Here is a 22,223-nt window from a genome sequence, read left to right as displayed (position 1 = left end):
TTTCTATTAGTAAAGGACGTACAGCCTTTAAAATGCAGAGATATTTTAAGTACCGAGATTCTTTTCTAAAAAAATTCAGGGCTTCTGGGATTTTAACTGCTCCTACGCAAATAGATTAAGGAGAATTACAAGGAGCGGGAAACAACTATCCCTTCCCTCTCTTGACTAGTGAGGCAGACTCTTGCTTCTTCTGAATTACTTATTATAGATCTCCGTGCAATCCAACTGTTGATTTAGCCCGAGCGAACCATGTGTAGATATGGTGGAATCAAGAAAGAAAGTTGCAATATTTAGGCGGGGGGATTATTGCTTTCTGAGTTTGATGGAGCTATCTAATATTCTGGCAATGAAGCCGTCTGTATTTTACCAGGCATATTCTAGGCCTTGCATTGTGATGTGGTAGCAGCGCCCCCCCTCCCCCCCAGCGCCTTCAAGTCCTCAGGACAGGTTTGCAAACAGTTCCCCCCTTTCCTGGCATGCAGCCCTGTTGGTTTATTCTGGTTGGGGAAGTAAATAGCTCGTATTTGGTAACAAACCCAGCGAGGAGAAAGGGACTTGCCCGCAGCTTCGTCTTCCCTTTCATTTATCTCCTTCCCTCGGTGCATGTTTTTTGTCTCTTTAATTGAAACCCAGTAAGGAAAATAGTAATGGATACCCGGCTTAAATTGAGAAAACGTGTCCGCTGCTACATGGCGAGTGTTAGTTCAGCAGATTTGAAGAAGCCAGTTCTTCTTCTGCCTGTCATTTTCCTATTGACTGGAGCCCCTATTAGATTTGCCATGCTCTTCTGCTACAGATGTCCCTTTCCCTCCTCCTCCCCCCGCCCTCCCCATCCCCTCTGGGGGGTAAAAAACCTAGGGAGCAATCGATTGTCTGGTGGCTTCATGGCATCTTGAAGAAAATGCTTAAAAACAAAAGCAAGATGTATCCGATCAGCAGCCAAAGGATCAAATCCCTCTGCTTGGTTTTACTTTTGCAGGCAACGGTGCTGCGGAGAGAGAAACTGACTCTCTGGGCTGCCTCAGACTCTCTGGGGAAGCGCTGGTTTGTCAGTTTCATTCTGACAGTGACTAAACATTGCTCCCCTCTGCAGCCCCCTTCTCCGGACTGCGGCCGCGTGCTCCGCAGCCGAGCACACAGCGGCTCTCCAGCACTTACCTTCATCGGGACAAAAACTCGAGGAAGGGGGTTGGGGGAGAGATGGGAAAGAGTCTTCAGGGCTGTGTCTGGGCTAAAAAAGAACACGTCGGATGGTCAAAGCGGATAAAAATCAGCTTCTTTATTGTGTGGTCTCGAGTGCCTTGTTACAGGGTACACAAGAAAAGTGTGTGTGCGGGGGGGGGGATTATGTAGCGTCGTGCACGCTAGCGGATTCCTGTTATAGGAATCCTCCAGTCTCTTCTTTGTGTGTGTGTGTGTGTGTGTGTGTATTAAAGTAATTGAATAAAACATTGAATAAAACATTCTCTCTCACACACACACACAAAGCAGGCATTGAAAAGACAGATTTGCTCGAAAATAGGAAACGATAATTAGCTCAACTTCCTGAGTGTGTGTCTCTTTTCTTTTAAGCTACTCCCCAGCGTTAGCTACTCATAGTTTCTACCTCGTCGCCGCTGGTGAAAGAAAGATGATCATTAGAAAGGGGTGAGAGCGTTCACTTTGACTGTGCCAGCAAAGTATTGGCAAAAACTGGAGAGCAAAAAACCAACCCACCAAACAAATCAGTATGGACTGCGTGTGCTTTACTGAGAGCCTAAACCGACTGGCGCCAAAGCGGGGCTGTAGGCTAAACATGCTGCAGCCCCTAGCTAGACAACTTTGACTATCTCTACTTCTGTACACACCCAACACACACACAGCTGACTGTTGCACTAAATTGCCCTGATCAATAATTCAAAGGCCCTGTCAGAGGACATGTAAATGTAAGTTACAGGAAAGCTAGATCCCTTTTTATGTTTTTTATACAGGGCCAAATGGAAAGCAACTTGAGTAAGTCAAGGATGCTCAGGGCCTAGGATGCTGGTTTGGGTGAAACGGGTCCCAGCTTTTGTAAGCAGCCATGGAGAGGGCCTGGGAGGAAGGAAGCTAAAACCAGAGACAGACAAGGTAGATGATTTCTTTTAATACATTTGTGAAGGTCCTGTAGTTGAAAGGAGCCTGATCAGAGCCGAGGCCACACACCACTCAGAAGTGAAGTGCTCTCCTTGTACCATCTAGGTGCTGCTTCCCTATCCAGTGAATCCGGCCAAAGCGCTGCCCTTTAGTTCAATAGGAATGTTAACTAATCGCATTCCCTCCGCTGGTGGAGAAGGGTTTGACAAATCTCTGTAGTCAAGGGACATGCTCTAGTCCCAGTCTGAGTCACCCAGCAGCCTTTCCTCTTCTTGCATGTTAAATTTGGATTTTAGCCGCTGCTTGCTGGGCCTAATCGGACTCCCTTTCAACTCAGTATATGATAAAGTTCAAGCAAACTCTCCGGCACCTCCAGGAACGTAAGGGGTGGTGCATTGAGGGTCTCTTGGTCAGCTTCAAGTGGAACCCTCGAGCTAGTGCTTTTCTTGCAAGTGTGACATTCTAAGCAGATAAGACAATTCAGCCAACCACACAGCAACCTGCTAAAAACCCCAGAGCACCATTCTGAGACCTGGGTGCTTACAGATAGGCTCCTAAAACCCATATTTAGGCATCTTCCATCGAAGTGGCTGGGGTTTTAAAGGTGCTGTGTTTTGTGGGGGTCTACCTTTAGGCAACCCCGGCTGGAAAGCTTTGGCCTAAGTTGAGTGTTAAATTGTGCTGGCAATAAGGTCTTGATAGGAGCGAGAGAGCGCGAGCAATTCCCCCTCCCCCGTAAAAGTTTATTTAGTCCGAGCATATTGACTAACCCCCTAAGGAACCTGCTTAATTAGGACTGAGCCCTTCAATGAGAAGCGAGGATGCAGTTGTGTCAACACCGCTTCCTATTTAGTGACACCTTCTGCTGAAGTGAAAGGGCCTGCGAATGGGGGTGAAAGTTTAAGTAGGAATGAGCATGTAATCACGGCTCGCCAGACCTCACACGTGCGAGGGAGAATATTTACAGCAAACGTGCCAAAGCAAACTCGCCCACTCCGTTTTATTTGAGATAAACAGCGGTCGGCCACCAAGGCTCTGGCTCCTTCAAAGCGCGTCAGACATGAGCGAGGGCCCCGGGGGCGAGGAGGAGTGGGCGGAACGAAAGGCAGCAGCGCCATGCACATGGGTACATACATATTTCCACACACAAACACATGCCCAGGCGCACAGTCACAGTCCTCCCCGCGCCCCTCTGATGCACAAACACACAAGCACAGCTTCACACGTACAGGTGCTCGCGCGGTAAACGCATGCAGAGATACCCACAAATAAACATCTAAACAACATATGCGCAACGCACAGACAGACTCACATCCACTTAGAAATACATACAGATCCAGCCACAGGCACCACACCCAAAGGGACCTACACAGACATACGGCTGCATAATACACACACGGAACACAGAGCGCACAGACATCTAAACAGACATACATGCGTGTATACCTCGCGCCTCCGCACATATGCAAATACACGCACGGCCACACTGTACGCATGATGCAAATATACACGCGCACAGGCAGCCAGACACACACAGATACATAGTGCACACACATGCAGATATGCACACACAGAATGCACACGTATATGGAGCAATGATACACACACGTGTGTATATATATATATATACACCTACTTAATACACACACCTACATAACGCGCACACACAAATATCCGTATACATCATGCCCACAATGATAGTGCGCCCGCAAACACAGTGCGCACAGAACTCTACAGATACCTAGCGCGAGCGGGCGGGCACCCACAGTGCACGTACACGTGCACAGTGCACACTCTCATACAGAGTCTAGGCACACAAACAAACAACCTAGTGTCCGCAGAGCGCACAATAGCTGGCGCACACAGGCAGGTAGACTTAAAATGGATTATTGGCGTGGAAAGGGGACGCAGAACAAGTGTCCCCAAGGCCAGAGCTAACCGCTAGGCTGGCATGCCGCAGCCTCTTCAGGGTATATGTCAAGAGAGGACCGAAAAGCCTGACGTGAGTGGAGCTAAGGCAAAGTTCTCGTGAATGAAACCGTCGGGGAGCGGGGGGGCTTGTGGGGAACGTTTGATCGGCTCAGGGTCAGAGGGGACAGGGAAGGTACCACCGTGTTATTTATTTATTTGATTGCAGCCTTCACTATCACAGCCCTTGTGTTAAAAGATTAGAGGGGGCCCTGGCCTAACCACTCCTCCAAGAGACAGAAAACATCTCAATGCCTCTTTGAAGAGCAAGATAGCGTCTAACATGCTTCGTCCCCGGGCTTCAAACAAGGCAGGGAAAAGCCACCCTTATCTCGCCACCTTATCGGCTCTGCTTCTGCTCAGCCCAGGTTCCCGACCTTTCTGGCCCTGCTCCCCTTCCCTGGCCGGGCGCTTCGCCCTTTGCTTTTGTGAGGGCGCTCGACCCTGTTGCTTGCCTTGCAAGAAAGGGGCTAACAAGTAGCTGGAAGCGCTGGCCAATATTTAACTAACATGGCTGGCCATCAGGTCCCTTTTGTTTGCTTGCAAATTAATCATCCAGCGCGCAGTCGGCGCCAGTGTAGATTTATCACACACAGGAGAGGGAATGAGGCGGCCAAGGAGAGACAAAGGGAGTTCGCACCTTCCTGCTTTTGATCCTAGATTAGTGCAGCATCCCTTCATAATAGGAGTCTCCGGGGGGCTTCGTCTGGGAGGTCACTCATAATTGGCGGAAGTTTGTACACCATTAGCAAGACGATGCGATTGGAAATCATAATCCACAAACATTTTCCGTGCCTAGTAAATGGAGGGCTGGAGGGGGGGGGGGCATTTTGCAGAGGGAGGGTCTGCGTGGAAAAATATAAATGAACTTCTTTCTTTCAGCCGCTACCTTTGTTTTCCCTAGCAGGGGTGGTGGATTTATAGGCGACGTTACTCAGAGGGGGTTAAGTATGCAGTTCTGCACTGAAACTTTTAAAAACCAAACCCAAACCCACAATCATCTCCTGTGTGAATGTGCAGATCATTCTTTGGGTGTATGCATGACGTGTTTATTCCTCTGCATGCACACACGGAAATGTATATACAAATACACACACCCCTATATAGCTAGAAGTTTATATCTATACACAGAGAAGCACACTTCAGATACACAACCAGACAACGGCGTGCAAACACCCTTTCGGTCACTGGAGAACTCATGGGGGTTGCTTTTAAAGAGCTCCTGGATTTCTGGAAACTTTTAATGCACCAAACAGTTGTACAGAGCAGGGATTTGCTTATTTTGATTGTTCTATTAATTATTTTATTAGCCTCATCCTCATTGTGATTTTCAGGTTGTGATGGGCAGGAGAGGAAATGAATGACACGGAATCACGGATTTCTAGCAGGGGTTGGAGGAAGGATCTGCAATCGCTTTCTCTCCCTCTGTCTGCCATAACTAGCTGAAAACTATAGCCAAGGGGATTAGCTAGCCCATAGAATCACTAGAGGATCCAAGCGTTTGGGTTCGCCAAAAATGCCACTCTTCTCTCTCTCTCTCTCCTGCCCCCCCCCATCCACCCGCTTCGCCTTTGAAGGCCTAGTCCCTGCTCCCCCTCCGCCCCCCCCCGCCTGAGACTGAAGGGGAGATATTTTGGTGAATGCAAAGTGATCCTAGACGCTGGTTACTACAGGGATTTCACCAGGCTGGCGCCAAGCGCTCTTAACCATGTGCGTCAAAAATGCAACGTTAGAAGAGCTAATCACTTTAGATGTTCCGCTGCTATCTACATGCATTTAGGCCACAATGCCACTGCCGGCTCTCTCTCCCTCTCTGCTTTGCTCCCAGCATTTATTTTCCTTTCTGTAAGCGGAGTGTGTGTGTGAGGGGGGGATCCCTCCCAAAAATGTGACATTCTCCACCCCAGTTTGTACATCTGTATGATTTCTCTGGCTGCTCATTTCCTCCCTCCCACCCCCATTAACACACACATGCTCCATCCCCCCCTCCCACAGCCACACTCACACTCCACTCCACATATTTTCTGCTCTGTCTCTCTCTCACACGAGCCCCATCCGCAAGATATGACTTGCATGTATGCATTGTCATTCCCAAAGGAACATAAACTGCCAAGGCAAAGCCAGCTCAGCTCTGATCTTCCTAAAGTAACACAGAGGGGGTGGAAGGACACAGAAGGGGTATGTTAGCTGGGGCCCGATCCTGCATTCCTTAACAACCCATTGAAGTCATCAGGCGTTTGGGGTACTCCAGGAAAGGCCTGATTGTGCTTTACTCCGGGCTCGCCCTCTCCAACCCCCACCAAATTCCCAGCCCCAAAGAGCACGGAGAATTGCACTGCACTTCCCGTCTTCTCCCTGCGCACCCATCTGGAGGAGGAGGGGTGGGAAGGCGCTGGGCTAAAGAGTAACCCATTCGGCGCCAGCATGAACTGCTAGCACAATCCACTGCTTAAAAAAAACTATCCCCCCCCCCCATTCCCCAGTCTCCCCTAGAAGCCACTGGGACAAGGACTCAGCCACATCAGAGGCCGGAGAGCAAGATTTCACTGTTTGCTTTAGAAGAAGAAGAAGAAGAATTAACACACACACCCCCGATTCCTGTGCAGATAAAACACGGGTGAAGAAAAGAGCAGGGAGCGCGAGGCTGCATATCGTAAAGGCGATCCCTGAGTCAGATATCATCCCCCCCCCCCCCCCCAAGACTTGGTGACAGAGGGATAAAAGGATTTAGAACAAGAGCCAGGCCTTGAGACACTTTCGCCTTCCGAGTGAGCCTCTCTCTAGGCGGCGTGAGCGCAGACTTCATGGGGGGGGGAGCCCCCTGTTCCTTCCACACACGTGTAACAGCGGTTGCCTCTCGAGACAATGCATCCACCGTGTGCATCGGTAACGTACCCTGCGTTCGACTGGATCCAGCATGACATGTCTATGGTGCAGAATAGTCTATATCCCTGGGTCTGACTCTGGTACTCGCGTGTTTCTGGCCTATAGCCACTCCCTGTATGTGTCCCGTAGACTCGATTCCAAGGTGTGCACAAGGTAGAAGCTAGCACAGGGCGGAGAGTAACGTGTAGGTCCTGGGGCACCTTATCCCCTGCACTTCAAACCAGGGACTGGGGACAACAATCTCAAGTCCCTAGAGACTCGGTTCATTAAGGCCCGTTCTCCAGCCGCAAATCGCGCACCCCCGGATGGCAGAACTAAGGTGCCGCTCCCATGGCAGGGTAAGCGCGGCTCCAACCCCCCCCCCCCCCTTTAGCGGCAGCCCTGGCTATTGTCCTGCGAGGCGGCGAGGCGATGCAAACCCCGCTGAGCCAGGCGGTTGCTAAGTCGAAAATGAAAATGCCCAGCGCGGGCCAGCCCTAGATCTGGCCAAAGGGAAGGAGCCGCGGAGCCCTGCACTGTTCCAGGGAGAGGCGAGCCTCTCCCAGCCCCCCCTCCTCTAGGGCTGGAGCAGCTCGAGCCGGGTTAGGGGGCGATTTCGCCTCGGAGAAGCCACCTAGAGGCGGTTCTCTCGCTCGCTCCCCAGTGGCTCGCTGCGCCCTCCCCTCTGATCATGTTGACATATTCACACGCCATGGAGTAGTAGTGATGCTTTGCTGCGGCGTTACAGTTTCCGACACCTTCTTTTTATAACTCGGCTCTGTCCCCCTCCACCCGACCTGTCAAAACCACGCCTATGGAGCCACACAATTGGTCCGAAAGCGTCAAAGAGCCAATCAACTAGGCTCCAGCTCCCCTGCGACCCATAACACATCCAGACAATCCGGTGCAAGGGCAGCAGAGCTCACAGGGAATTCTTGGAGCTGAAAGTCTCTCTCTCTCTCTCCCCTCTGCCGGAGTGTGCTGGAGCGGAGACAAGGGTGTAATTCCAAATAAAAAAGGCAGGGAGAGAGAGAGAGAAGGGAAGTGGGGAAAGGAAAGGAAAGAAGAAGAGATCCTTCTTGGAATCAGGGCTCCTTCCGAAGGCTCTGCGGGGGAGGGGGGGAAACGGAAGCGAGATTTCACTGCAAATTTTGTAGCTGCTGCTTGCTAGAAGGGTGATCAAGCCGGGGTCCTTTTCTGTTTTGTGGGGAGTTTTGTTTGTTTTTCTATCTCCGCCCCCCCTTCCCTTCCCTTCCCTTCCCTTCCCAGGCTCTGTTCTGTGCAAGGGAGGGTGGAGGGAAGGGACCCACACACCGCAACAAGAAAACAAACCACAGAGAGAAAACCCGTCTTCGAGCCCTCAACCTCTGCAACGGACGGAGAGGAAGAGAGAGGGAAATAAAACACACACAGGCTCCAGGAGCGCCTGCGTCCGCGGCGGAGACCCCCATCAGCAGCAGCGACATCCTTGGATTTTCTTCTTCTTCTTCTACATCCTTTGAAATTGCATGCAAGAACTTCCACTCAGGGAAAAAAAAAAAGCCACACTAATCAGCAGCCGCCACAAGGAGAAGCTGTCCGGAGTGATTATGTCTCCTGACTGGGCCACTTGCAGTGTGTAGAGTTTTTCTTGTTTCATGTACTCTGTGTCTATAGATCTCCCCCCCACACACACCCTATTTGGGGTGATTTTTTCCCCCCATGATGTACTGTTAGAAACCACTCCAGGGCTCCTCCAGCAGTAGGAAGATCCGGGGGGAGTGGATGAGTATACCGATGAGAGATCCAGTAATCCCTGGGACAAGCATGGCTTATCATCCCTTTTTACCTCACCGAGCTCCGGACTTTGCCATGAGCGCAGTACTGGGACACCAACCTCCATTCTTCCCGGCGCTTGCTTTGCCTCCCAATGGGGCAGCTGCCCTCTCCCTTCCCGGGGCTCTGGCCAAACCGATTATGGATCAATTAGTCGGGGCGGCTGAGACTGGCATTCCCTTTTCTTCCCTGGGTCACCAGGCGGCAGCTCATCTGAGGCCTCTAAAAACCCTGGAGCCAGAGGAAGAGGTGGAAGATGACCCCAAAGTGCATCTGGAAGCCAAAGAACTTTGGGAACAATTCCACAAAAGGGGCACAGAAATGGTGATCACTAAATCAGGAAGGTAGGTCTGTGTGTTTCGCTCTGTATTCCCCTCGACCCCACAATGCAGTGCCAAAGCAAGCCAACGACTTCCTCCAGAAAACTTGTTTCATCTGGAATGATGAAAACTTTCAGACAGCTGAAGTGACTGCGCTTCAGGGCCCTGTTCAGCTTCTGAATCGCCAATAGTGGATGCTGAGTGTGTCTGTGTGTGAATATGTGTGTCTATATACACATGTGTGCGAGACAACAGCTTAGTGTGACTGTAGAATATTAGAAGAGAAAAAAAATAATTTTGGTTAGGATTTTAACTGACTTGATTTCTGCTTTACTGCACGTTGTCTTTCATAACCGGAAAAGGGGGCATAATTCTGCTGCTGAAGTAAATATAGTAATGTTAGATGAAATGACTTCTCTCTTCCAGCTGCTTCCTTATGAATCTGTGCTTCTACTGTGATCTATGCAAGCATTTGTGCTGACTAATGGTGTCTGGAAATACATAAACTGATAAAAAAAGAAACATTAATCTTACACACAATGCATAGTTATAGGTTTCTGTCCACAAAATTTGCGAGCAATTTTGGTATCTATCTAATTCCTTCATTTCTGAGTGCACACACAGACGTATATTAAGTATGAATGTGGGTATGTTGTATGTGTATTATGTAATGTGTATACTAATAACAGGCATATGCGTTAGATATATACATACATATATGCACAATTAATAGTACTTAATTGTATTTTATTATAAACACTGCTAATTCATATGCAATCTGTAAGAGCAAATAATTCTTAACGAACCAGTCCTGAGAAGTAATCCTATAATGCTTATAATAGTAATATTTACGTTATAGGGTTTTTTATTGCATGGCTTGTAGATTGTACAGCCACAAAAGAACTGAGAGCTGCAGAAAATTGCCCCTATAGACACTACCGCCTCCCCCATTTTTCTGTGGCCAAACTTTTGCAGGAAAGATTGAAGAGTATTAGATACTTCTTATTTGTTGCAAAGTCATGTGTTTCCTTTTAAGTGGAGATTGCTGAATGCCAACCACTCGGCATAATAAACAGCAAATTTGTGGTATCCTGTTGCACTTTAGAACTGGACTTAGGAGCATAGGGGAATGTGGTTTGCAAGGAGCCCTGCTCAGATATGTTCCCCTACATTGAGACATGATTGGATTCTGAATTTCACACTTACGTACAACATTGTGGCTCTTTCCCGGCTCCAGCAGAAATCTTGTTTCGCCCCCACAGCTAATGGACTGACTCCTAAACCTGGAGAACATTCGCACAGTTAACCAATGGCTTCCCATGTCTCTTTGTGTAGCACCCAGGGAAATAAAATCAAATAAATACAAATGGCTTCAAGATCCAACTGCGATGTCAGGCTTTGAAGTTTGTGAGTGGAGGGCGGGGAATGTTGTGGCGATTGTAGGGAAATATACACATCCTCAGTACGTGCTTTTTCGAGGAAGAATTTTCTCTTGAAACCTCTTAAGCGATTGAAAAAAAAGAATACTTTCTGTGTGTGTGTGGGGGGGGGGGAATACATCGTGTTTATTTCAGGGCCTTTTTCTATTGAGACATGAAATTACCGGCTGAAATGGCACTGGGATATAGGAGTTTACTCATGTAGGGTTTTGTTTGTTTGCTTGTATGGGTTTTTTTTTATCTTGTCTTTTCCTCTCTCTTCCTGTTCCTCTCTATCCCTAGGAGAATGTTTCCTCCATTTAAAGTGAGATGCACTGGGCTGGATAAAAAGGCCAAGTACATTTTATTGATGGATATTGTGGCGGCTGATGATTGTAGATATAAATTCCATAATTCCCGGTGGATGGTAGCCGGCAAAGCTGATCCTGAAATGCCAAAGAGAATGTACATCCACCCGGACAGTCCGGCTACGGGAGAACAATGGATGTCCAAAGTCGTCACTTTCCACAAACTTAAACTGACTAACAATATTTCTGACAAGCATGGATTTGTAAGTTCCTTTTCCTTTTGATCCCTCTCTTACTTTTTCTTTTACTCCTTCCCTCCCACCCACAATTTGCAACAGAACCAGAGCCACTGAGTTTGCAAAGAGGGTGCAGCCCATGGCAAACTACTGGTCTTGCAGAGTTGGAATATTGCGGGAGGGGGTTGCAAAGAGGCAAAAAAAAAAAAAAAAAAAAAAAAGAGAGAGAGAGAAAAAAAGAGAGAGACGAGTTTGCATTGATTTTAACTCGCTAAAGAATAGATTTGTGGCAATAATAAATAAATGAATAACCCACCTCTGTAACACCCACGTGTCCAGCCTATAATGCAACTAGTTTATTTTCCTTTTGATGAATATAGTAATTTTAATCTTGGTACATCTAGAAACTCACTGGAGCAATATTGGCTTTAAAATAGAGAGGATCCCATTTTTACTGTAGGGAATTATATGGGTATGTGTATAAAGGGTGGTTTAAATGCCCGGGAATGCAAACATTTAAATATATATTCATCAAGATACGATAATGCAAGTCAGAGAGAAAATAAACAGACACAAGAATGAGAGGTCAAGGGGCCCATTCATTTCTACCCACTCCATTACATTTACTGGGTGTGCAGTGATAAAAACTAACTTAATAATTAAATCAAACAAATAGGCTGATAAGTGCTAAAAGAAGTTAAATGATCTTCTAGGGTTCTCTCTCTCTCCTTGGGAAGACTCTGCAAAGGAGCAGGGAGATGGGAAATCTCTAATGTTGTGAAGATTGCATTTGCTGGCTGTGATTTGATTAGATGATACGTTTTTGCTCTTCGCAGAAGGCCTTAAGTGGATTGGGACCGTCAATTAGTTACAACTAAGGCCCTGGATTGTTTTTTAAATTAAAATACATGTTGTCCTTATCGCAAACGATTCTTCCCCCTCCCCCATCTGCTGCCAAAATGTTGGTCGATTTCAAAATGCACAGAGAGATGTGTATTAATTGAAAACTGAAGTGTGTAGCTGTCAACGTGGGGGGGGGGGGGGACTGTAAGGTGGTGTGGGGAATGGAGAGGGAACAAATTCACCCTCCCAGCCGATCACTCCTGTAAATCCGTTTGTTGTTGTTGTTTTTGAATCTGATCGTGTCCCTCCTCCCATGCAATTGCAGACAATTTTAAACTCCATGCACAAATACCAACCGAGGTTCCATATTGTCCGAGCCAACGACATACTCAAGCTGCCGTACAGTACATTCAGGACCTATGTATTTCCTGAAACTGAATTCATCGCTGTGACCGCATACCAGAACGATAAGGTAAGGCGATTCGGGAGGGATTCGTTTTAAGTGCTTAGGCTTTTAATAAAGCTTTTCTGGTGCATTGTTGATTTAAAAATCAGGAAGTCTGTCACTCTTTTTTTTTTTTTTTTTTTTTGTAGTGCAAACAAGGCTGCTAATATCGCGTATCCAGTTTGCCTCGGAAATGTTATTTTAAACGGGAGGGTTTACACTGAGTGTGCACGTGAGGGAGGGTATCTGTGTTTTCGGTGTGGATTAAATAAGAGTAACATAGGGGAGCAGGAGGGACTCAATCCGATCGGTGTTCAGAAAGACAGGCCAGAGCCAGGGCTGTAGTTTGCATTGCCCTTGGCCTTTGCACCAGTTTACCTCCTTTGACAGCACTGGCGATAAGGCTGGAACGCACCTTTACTTCCTATTATTATTTCTACCCTGCAGTGTTTTTATTACTGTTGTTATTGATTCGGGGGTGGGGGGAGGAGGTTCTGATCAGGGAGGCTCTCTAGCAGAGTTTAGCATTAAGGGCTGAACTAGGCAGTGTGGACAAAGTTGCAGCGCGTCAGGCTTCTCCTTTCCCGTCTGCCAGGGGATCGGTTGTATCCAAGGAGCTCTATTTGGGAGATTGGTGAATGCTGAGTTTAGGAAAATGGAGACAAGTCTCGGGAACCAAAGAGCCCAAACTGGCGGTGTTTATTGTATTTTTTCTCTACACGTTATAACTTCTTTTGTTAGACTAAAAAGTGCTGGATTTAAAGCACCTGGCTGAGTTGCTGGAATTCTGCGATATGTAATCCTTCTAGGTCCCCCTTCTATTATCCCACGAGATGAATATTTTAAAAGTTGGGGGGGGAAGATTCCTCACGCCCTAATTATTATATTTTAAAGAGCTATTTGTCATTGTGGGGAAGGGGGGGGGGAGTTTACACTGTTTCTGCAAGCCTGCTTTTTTTGGTAAGGAAATAGAAGGGAAATGTGTGCAGGAGAGATGGGGCTAGATTTTGCCCTGGGACTTGCTAGCAACAATGCTCGCTTGGAGCCGTCAGCGGAGCCGTCACTTCGTTGCAGAGTAGAACTAAATGTACTTGTCTTATTGCCATGAAATTGTGTGTAAAGCCTATTGTAATGGAAGCAAAGTGCCCCTCGCCCCCTGCTCTAACTCAGCGATCTTGCCCGAGAGGTCAGAACCCACATTCCACGACTCACCTAGCCAGACCTTTGTTAGTTTCGTGCAATCGTTGGGTCCTGGGTTTAACTTTATAGACCGAGGAGACACCATGCAGAGTTCAGGGAATCCAAACAGAAGGCATAAGTTATGCTTTATGGAGCTGCTTTGCTCTCTAAGCGGAGGTTGTTGGGTTTGCAATAAATAAATACATAAATAAAACACCCTCCCCTCTTACCATGACACCTCCTCACCTCCCCGATTTTGTAAATGAAACCCTTGGTGCATTTTTCTAGTGTAAACTCCTCGCCTCGTATTTACAGGCGCTCCGCAAACTTGGAGGGGGGGCTTAAATCTGCCCAGTGTCTCTTTAAGATCTCCACCGATTCTTTAAACAGGCTTTAAAAATGTAAAGCGGATAAGCGAAAACAAATGTTTTCAAGGGTAACTCAGTGCTTTTTAATCTAAAAAATCTTGATGCATTACAAGGCGTTTTCAATAAAATCAGCTCTGTGTTCGCCCTCCCCCCCAACACACGCTGTGCAATGTAACTATATAAAGTACTTTATTGTATAGCAAGGGGGGTGGCTATGATTCGTTTGCGGTTTAATTATGGCATTTAAAAAGTTTAAACTGAAGCATAACTTTAATGGATCGCAGTGCACTTTGTTACATTCCTTCCAGCGCGGTATTAGCAACACGGGGCATTTTCAGTGGCAAGCCATTCTCTGCGATTGACTCGACTAAGCCAGTCTGTGTAACTGAGGAGACAAACGTGTCTTTAGAACTGTGCAAAGCCAGAGTATTAAAGTGTATGGATCCACCAAGTAATCTGCTTGCCCCTGCCAACTCAAAAATCTTTGCACGTCCGCGTATCGATTTATGTGCTGTGTGTTTCTTGAAGAGGAAACCTCCTGCTGTATGTATTGCAGGAGAGGGGGGAGAGTTTGAAAATTTTGGTGCCTTACTTTGTGGCCTCTCCCCACCTTTTTTCCCCTTTAGATAACCCAATTAAAAATTGACAACAATCCCTTTGCCAAAGGTTTTCGCGACACCGGGAATGGAAGGAGGGAGAAAAGGTAAGCCTGAAAAGTTGCCCCGTTTCTTTCTCTTTTGCCAACTTTAGAACGTGTCCAGAGGTCAATATAACTTCCAGCTTGCTCCGAACTAGCCCCTTCCCCCAGCCAGATTTAATAAGGAGAGTTTGTTTCATAAAGCAAAACAGATTGCGGGTGATTTGATTGTGTTTTTACCTTTTATTTTCAATATTGCATTGGATTGATATGAGAAGTGACATAAGAAGAGAATGACATACGGCCAAGGATAGAAATCTCTCTTAAAAGGCAAGGATATTAAAGCATGTGTTTGCAGCTGGCTCTGGAAAATACGAGGAATGAAGTATAGATTTGAGAGCCCACGGGTAAATACATGCCATTGTATACATTGGTATCTTCCTTGGGGTGTTAAAACCCCCTTTCTGCACTGAAGAGAAAATATAATACATCTCTTTTATAGAGATGGCATCCTGATTATAAAATTGTCTAGGACTTTATTTCTGCAAAGTAGGAGTAGTTCGTATTTTATATAGAAACAAACAAAGCATTTTCACTGTGGCAACAGGCTTGTTTTAATGCTCTAACAGAGACGCCTTTCATTTGACTGGGGAGGTGGCATTTTATCAATTGAAAACAAATCCCACATGGAAGCCACAAGTCGGAAATTATTTCTAATTTCTCTCTAAATATAAATAGATTTCACTCCGGGTTAATTGTTGGGGGAAAGATTACATAGAGTACCTAGCAAAATAACCACTTCCTAGCAATCTTAGCAACCATTAAGATGCCTGATATCCCAGGAACACGCTAACATTTTAAAAGCTAATCGCTTGGGAATGATTTTTTTCCTCCTCATTTATTTAATACTCTGCCCTAGCTAAGTACTGATGCTAACAGCTTCCAAGAATCTCTTCTCATTAGCAGACAACCCGCAGCGTTTTAATTCTGCCTGCAAAAATGTATTCCTTCCAATCCATGAACCCTGATCCGTCATAAATGTGACCCAATCCCCACCGAACACACGGGGGGAAAACATCTGACACGTACAAAGTCGTTATTAATGCAACATAGATTCTGTGGCCCCTCCCGCTGCACAGCCAGAAGGGGAAGGTGGAGGTAGCGGGGTGCAGAAGGGCAGTTGTGCTAGGTAGCAGGTTAACTGGAGTCCCGGGAGAGCGCAAAAGCCCTCTGAAGAAGTTCTGCTCCCTCGCTGTCCCCGCAGAAAGCAGTTGACCTTGCAGTCCATGAGAGCTTATGACGAGAGGCAGAAGAAGGAGAACGGGACCTCTGATGAGTCCTCTAGCGAGCAGACCGCCTTTAAGTGCTTCGCTCAGTCCTCGTCCCCCGCCGTCTCTGCGGTGGGCACATCCAATCTGAAAGGTGAGGTTCCGTCCCCTCACCTCCCTGCACGCACCTACGCCAGAGACCGTGTCTATCCTTCATCTCTGGGTTGCTTTTCCTTTTGGGCGTGAAGGAAAAGTTTCGCTCCTGGCCAAACTTCTGGCTACAGCGAAGCAAATGATTTTGAACATGCATCCGCTGAAGGCTCTTTACATATACAGATCCGCTTCTCTTCCCCACCCCTCCCTCACTTTTTTTTCTTCTGCTGCTGTGCTTTGAATCTCTTTTTCCCCCTCCTTCCCCCTCCCTGCGGTTCAGAAAGGAGCCAGCTCTGAGTCAAGGGAGCAAAGGCAGACTACGGGGCAAAAGTTCAAAACTGGAGCCGGTCCATTAATATTCATGTTTCAATCTGTTATTAAAGGCAGGCTCTTTCCCTAGCCCCTTTTATAAAATCCTACTTTCTTGCAGAAAAATCGCCGTGGATTTCTTTTTCTTCCCCTTTTCTCAGCGGTGGTTTTGAAATCTTCCTTGGGCTTTCTGTTGTGTTGGCCGAGACACTGGATTTCTTTTTCAATTCTCCCCCCTTCCCCTCCGATTTTATTTTATTTTATTTTATTTTATTTTGTGGTTTAAAGTCGTGCAGAGGTGGAGGTGGGAGGGGATTTGAAAAACAGACTAGATCTTAACACCTGGAGGTTGCACGTAGGTTAGGAGATAAAATACCCAGGAATCTTATGCAGGGCCAGGAGGGGTGGGGATAGGAGGGAAGGAGTTTGTTCAAAGCCTGCAACGGGTTTCCTGTCTTTAAGCAGGAAAAAAAATGTCTGAAAGCTGCAGAAAGTGATTTAGAAATAAACAAACAACAATCCCATAACATTATTTTTTAAATCCTCTGTTTAACTACATTTGAATAGGAAAACAAGGATTTTGCTCGGTACGCACACACAATGCTCGCCCCGACCTGCTCTCAGTTTCACCGGAGCAACCAATCCAGATTTATGTGGCAGCTAATTCGGATTTACCCCGGTGTAACTGAAGGCTCTGGCCCGAGGCACGTTCACTTTGGGGTAGTTTCCCATACACACGTGTATGTTGTTCCTCTGCTGATTGGAGTGGAAGGATTCGCTATTTTCTTAGTTCACGCTTGCACGGAATATCCCCCCTAGCCCCAGGACAGGGGAGCGCCGAGAGAGGTGCTGCCTGGCAGGGCACAGGGGGTCTGCAGCCAGGGCCAGGATTATGCAATAGCGCCTGCTCCTTTGCCTTTCAGACCTGTGCCCCAGCGAGGGGGAGAGCGACGCCGAGAGCAAAGATGAGCAGCAGCTGCCGGAGGCCAGTGACTCTGGCAAGATCAGCACCACCACGGCGGCGGCGGAAGACCCCCGGGAGAAGGGCGGCAGCCCGGCCAAAGCGCCCTTCTTCTCCACCGACTCGGCGGCCGGCAAGAGCAGGGAAGGCCCCAGCCGGACTGAGAAAGCCCCCCCTGATTCCAGGCACAGCCCAGCCACGATTTCCTCCAGCACCAGAGGCCTGGGCAGCGAGGAACTCAAAAGCCCCCGCAGGGACGCCCCGAAGGTGGATGAGTCCCGGCTGCTGAGCAAGGAGCCCTTCGCCCCGCTCACGGTTCAGACGGACAGCCCGGCGCCTCTGAGTCAGGGGCCGCTGCAGAACCTGGGCTTCCCCCACGGCTTGGCGGGCCAGCAGTTCTTCAACCCCTTGGGCAGCGGGCACCCGCTCCTCCTGCACCCCAGTCAGTTCGCCATGGGGGGAGCCTTCTCCAGCATGGCCGCTGGCATGGGCCCCTTACTGGCCACCGTGTCCGGGGCCTCGGCCGGGGTCAGCGGACTGGAAAGCACGGTTATGGCCACAGCAGCGGCTCAAGGACTTTCTGGGGCGTCGGCAGCTGCGCTACCGTTTCATCTCCAACAGCACGTCCTGGCCTCTCAGGTATTCCCCCAGGCCTGCCCTCCGCTAGCCCTGGCGCTCACAGGGTGCTGCTGGGCTGGGGTTCCTTTCCCTCCAAGGCGGAGCGATGCGCTCTGCCTTGCCCTGCGCACCCAAGGGGTCCGACTCGCCTTTCCCGTTTACACTGGGTTCTGACTTCTGATTTACACCCGTGCAACTAAGAACAGAGTCAGAACCACCCCTCCACTCGCACCGCGATAGGGAGCGGTTTTACAAAATTGCAACGGGTTGAAAGCACCAGGTTGTATAAAAATGAACCTGGAATAGAAAACGGGGGGGTTGTCTTTTTTTTTTTTTTTTAGGCTTTCATTTTTATTTCCCCTGGGAAACTTGTGTACAGGGTGTTTGATCTAGATCTCGTTCAGTTCCAAGCTCTCTGGCGTCCTTAATTCCAGTAATCGTTACTAACCTCACGCGTGATGTGTTTGTTTTAAAGATGATCTTGGGGGGGGGATCGGTGCTAGTTGAAATTCATCAGTCAGCGATGAGAGAGAAAATGGAGGGCTCTAAAAAGTAAAATAAAAGTAGAGTTGGGTAGGAAAGGGGGGATCTCCCCTAATTTCCATGGGGGACCATGCTCTCTTTCCTATTTGCAGGCCCCCAGTTCTCAAACTTTGGGTGCCTAAACTTCGGCACTTGCATTCCTGCGTAAATGGCCCGATTTTCAGAGGCGTTGGGCCCAGTGATTTGAATGGGTGATCAGCACCTTTTGTGGAAAGCCTGGGAGGTGTTTCCAACTGAACTGAAGTGACTCCACTTCGGGGCACTCAGGCTTGCAAATCGTGGTCTGGCTGTGCCCTGGCCTGATCTGCTCGGGGTGTAAGTTCTCACACTCCCAGCTGTTCCGCCTTTGACATGCAGGCCTGTGTGTGAGTCTCCTGTTCCATAAACCAGACCCCAAATCTCCCCAGCCAGGGGGGATGATTTGTGGCGAGCTGAGTGAGCGGTGTTTTTCTCTCCGGCTCTCTGGGCTGCATGGGAACATGGACAAAGGGTGAAACATCACTGACAGTTCCCCCCCCCCCCCCTTGCTTCTGTTTTTCTTTTCGCAGGGCCTGGCCATGTCTCCCTTCGGAAGCCTCTTTCCATACCCCTACACCTACATGGCTGCGGCAGCCGCGGCCTCCTCCGCAGCCGGCAGCTCGGTTCACCGGCACCCTTTCCTCAGCGCCGTCCGCCCTCGCCTGAGGTACAGCCCCTACTCTCTCCCCGTGCCCCTGCCTGACGGCAGCAGCCTGCTGACCACTGCCCTGCCCACCGTGGCCAGCAGCACAGGGGAGGGCAAAGCTGGCAACATGGCAGCTAGCCCCGCTTCGGTGGCGTTGGACTCGGGCTCAGAACTCAACAGCAGGTCCTCAACTCTCTCCTCGGGCTCCGTGTCCCTGTCGCCCAAACTCTGCTCGGAAAAGGAAGCGACCAGCGAACTGCAGAACATCCAGCGTCTCGTGAGTGGACTTGAATCCAAGCAAGACAGATCCAGGAGTGGGTCTCCTTAATAGTGTCCCCTCTCCACTGCACCCCCTTCCACTCTCGGGGCGGGAGGGGGGAAGAGTGTGTTAACACGGGGGTGGGGTTCCCCTTTCTTGTCTCATTTCAAATCACGCTCGCAGTGCACTTTGTTTGAAGGAAACCACATGGCCCAGCCCAGCTTTCTGCGGACTGCGCTGGCTTATCAGCAAAACGTATCTTGAAATGGGCGAAGGAGAAGGGGTGGGGGCCTGGAGGTGGAAGAGCTGGTTTGAAAGCTGCTATCAATGACATGTGTAGGCCAGAAAGGTGGTTTTGTGGGTGGTGTTTATTTCTTTTCTTCAATGTGTAAAGCAAACAAACAAACATATGGATTAAAAAATAAAGTAAGAAAAGTGATTTTTTTTTCTAAAAAATATGTAAGTAACTTGCATATCAGTTCTTTCAATATTGGTTGTTTTTTTTATTTTTTTTTGGATGGGTTATTAAATATAGCTCTTGTTAGTCTTTATTAAGGGAAGCTGTGTCCTTTGACATATTGTTGTGATGTCTCAAAGCCACCTCATGGCTTTTTGCATGTTCCATAGTAGTCCGCTTTTGGGGGGGGGGGTTGTTTTATTTTTGGATGCTTGTTAAAAATCCCAGGGATAAAAATTAAAAAACAAATAAAAATATGATCCATACCCCTTTCTTCCCACCCTTCCCCTTTGTAGCAACAAAAATACAAAATGTAGCTGGAAAGGGAAAAAAATACTTTACCTAAAAACCTCTGTAGCTTGACTGTAGGTTTATTACAGCTTTCCCTCTTTTACTGTATATGCAATAACAAGGTTTAAACATAATGAGAAGAAAAAAGTGGACACTATTATTAAGACAGAAAGTATTTATGTAATTATTTGATAACTTGTAAATAAGTGGAATATGAATACTCAGAATTAAACTTTAATTTATTGACAGTGTACATATCTCTGTAAATATGACTGCAGCTGTTTTTTTCTGTTTTGTTTTAGTCATTTTCAAGTTCTTACTTCCTTTAAAAATACCACCTAAAACCAACAAACCAACCAAATATACCCCAGTGCTAAGTGTTCACTTTTCTTTTGGTTCACCACCATGCAAAAACTCAAGTGATTTTTTTTTATAAAAAAAAAAAAGAGCTGAATGCAAAAGAAAAAGAAGAAAAAAAATCAATGAACTTAAAGAAGAATGAAAGAAATGTGCCACTGTAGCAGTTAACCCTTGTTTTTCAGTGTTAAAAGTGCTACTCTCAGTGTACAATCCCCCCCCCCCCAAAAAAAAATTAATAAAATGACAACACACTTCTCCAGTGACTTGAAAGGAAAAGAGAGAGAGAGATGAAGAATTTAGGTTTTTCTTTACTTTTTAAAAGATATTATTTTCCAATTCCCTTAGTGTGTCAAAATCACAATGGATTTTTACTACTGTTTTGCTTATTGTTGTCTTTGTTTGAGTGGGTGAATATTTTAATGGCTTGAAAGTCAGGTAGGTGCTCAGACCTGATTAAAAGAGAAATGAAGTTATACTTTGTGTTATATAATTGTCAAGAAGTTCTTGGATTTTCTGTAATTCTCCCCCCCCCCTTTTAAAAGTCACTGAAGTTTCAATAAATTTTTATTGAAATGTCTTTGGGCCTCTTGTGAAATGCCTTAATAGAAACTTTCCTAAAAACTTGAACTGGAGGGAGAAGAGAGGGGTTTTTAAAATATTGCCTTTTCTGCCTCTTCTGTTCCTTGCTCTATATCAAAACCCATGTGAAATGAGTTGAGAAGGATCTCTTTTAAATCAAGCAGTAAAGAGAAGGATAGCTTGCAATGTTCCTGGGAAAATACAAGTTTGAACCAAACTGTTTAATAATACACTTTTTTCTTCTTTTTCTTTTTAAAAAGTGGATTCATATGCAACACAGTCAAGTTTTTTAATGGAAAAATATTAAGTGACATTTGAAAAGTTAATGAGAATGGCTCAGCTATGCTTTTATCCATCATAAATTAATAAAGCAAAAGTGAAGAATTAGAGAATAGATCTGTTAAAATTTAATGCAAAAGCCTCCTCAAAAGTTTGCAGGTAAAGTGCTTACAATGTGGTGTGGTATTACTATTTTATTTCTTGCCGTCTGTTTTTCGGAGTAGAATCATTCTAATTTTGCCCTGAAAACACATTTTTCTTCCTCCAACTTGTCCTGTTTTTATGGTTGTAATAATAATAAAGACATATAAAACGACTGTAGCAGGAACACAAATTCAGTATTTAATCATTGGGTTTATATTCTAGTTACCCTCACCAGGCCTTAGAGGTTATAAGATTAGAAACAAAGAAAATTGGCACCAGCTCTCTGTACATTTGCCAACTCCTTGATCACATTCTCAAACATTATGTATATATTTTTCCTTGTTAAAAAAGATTTTTTTTAACAGTTAGTGGCCTATATATTGGAAAGTGATTCATCTCCAGCCAGTAATAAATATTATAAGGATCCACTTCCAGGCTGTATCCTGTTTTATTCTCCTTCCTCCGCCTTGCAAGGCCTCTGAATTGAGTGGTTTGTAGATAAACAGAGGTCCAGTTGGTGAAAGTGGATATATACACAGCAACCTTCTACAAACCTATTAAAATCCCCTTGCAAGGGGCACTTGGACGCTTCCCTTAAGAAGAACTGCTGCTGAAAACATCATGAAAAGAAAGGGGTTAGTCACACTTTGGAGTTCATTTGATCAGATCTTCTGTTCATGGAGAGTTTTTGAGAGAAAAAGGACATTTCATCTTAAAATTGAACCCCAATAAAACATTTTTGCTTCTTTATACTACAGGAAACCAAACGACCTCACAATGTTAAAGAGTCCAACTGTTGACTGTTCTGTACTTTCTCCTGT

The 22,223-nt window shown here is 46.8% G+C and overlaps 1 protein-coding gene across 1 annotated transcript; it reads left to right on the top strand.

Annotated features, from left to right (window-relative positions):
* The first annotated feature begins 7,857 nt into the window (after positions 1 to 7,857).
* On the top strand, positions 7,858 to 20,923 carry TBX3 (T-box transcription factor 3). The gene is made up of 7 exons (XM_074972776.1): positions 7,858 to 9,107; positions 10,805 to 11,072; positions 12,214 to 12,360; positions 14,507 to 14,583; positions 15,782 to 15,939; positions 17,171 to 17,847; positions 18,918 to 20,923. The coding sequence occupies exons 1-7, from the start codon at positions 8,713 to 8,715 to the stop codon at positions 19,359 to 19,361; spliced, it is 2,166 nt and encodes a 721-aa protein (XP_074828877.1). The 5' UTR covers positions 7,858 to 8,712; the 3' UTR covers positions 19,362 to 20,923.
* Positions 20,924 to 22,223: the final 1,300 nt, after the last annotated feature.

The sequence above is a fragment of the Natator depressus genome, chromosome 15 (genome assembly GCF_965152275.1).
Source record: "Natator depressus isolate rNatDep1 chromosome 15, rNatDep2.hap1, whole genome shotgun sequence".
NCBI lineage: Eukaryota > Metazoa > Chordata > Testudines > Cheloniidae > Natator > Natator depressus.
Note: the sequence above shows the minus strand (reverse complement) of the source record. Positions and strands in the feature narration are given on the sequence as shown.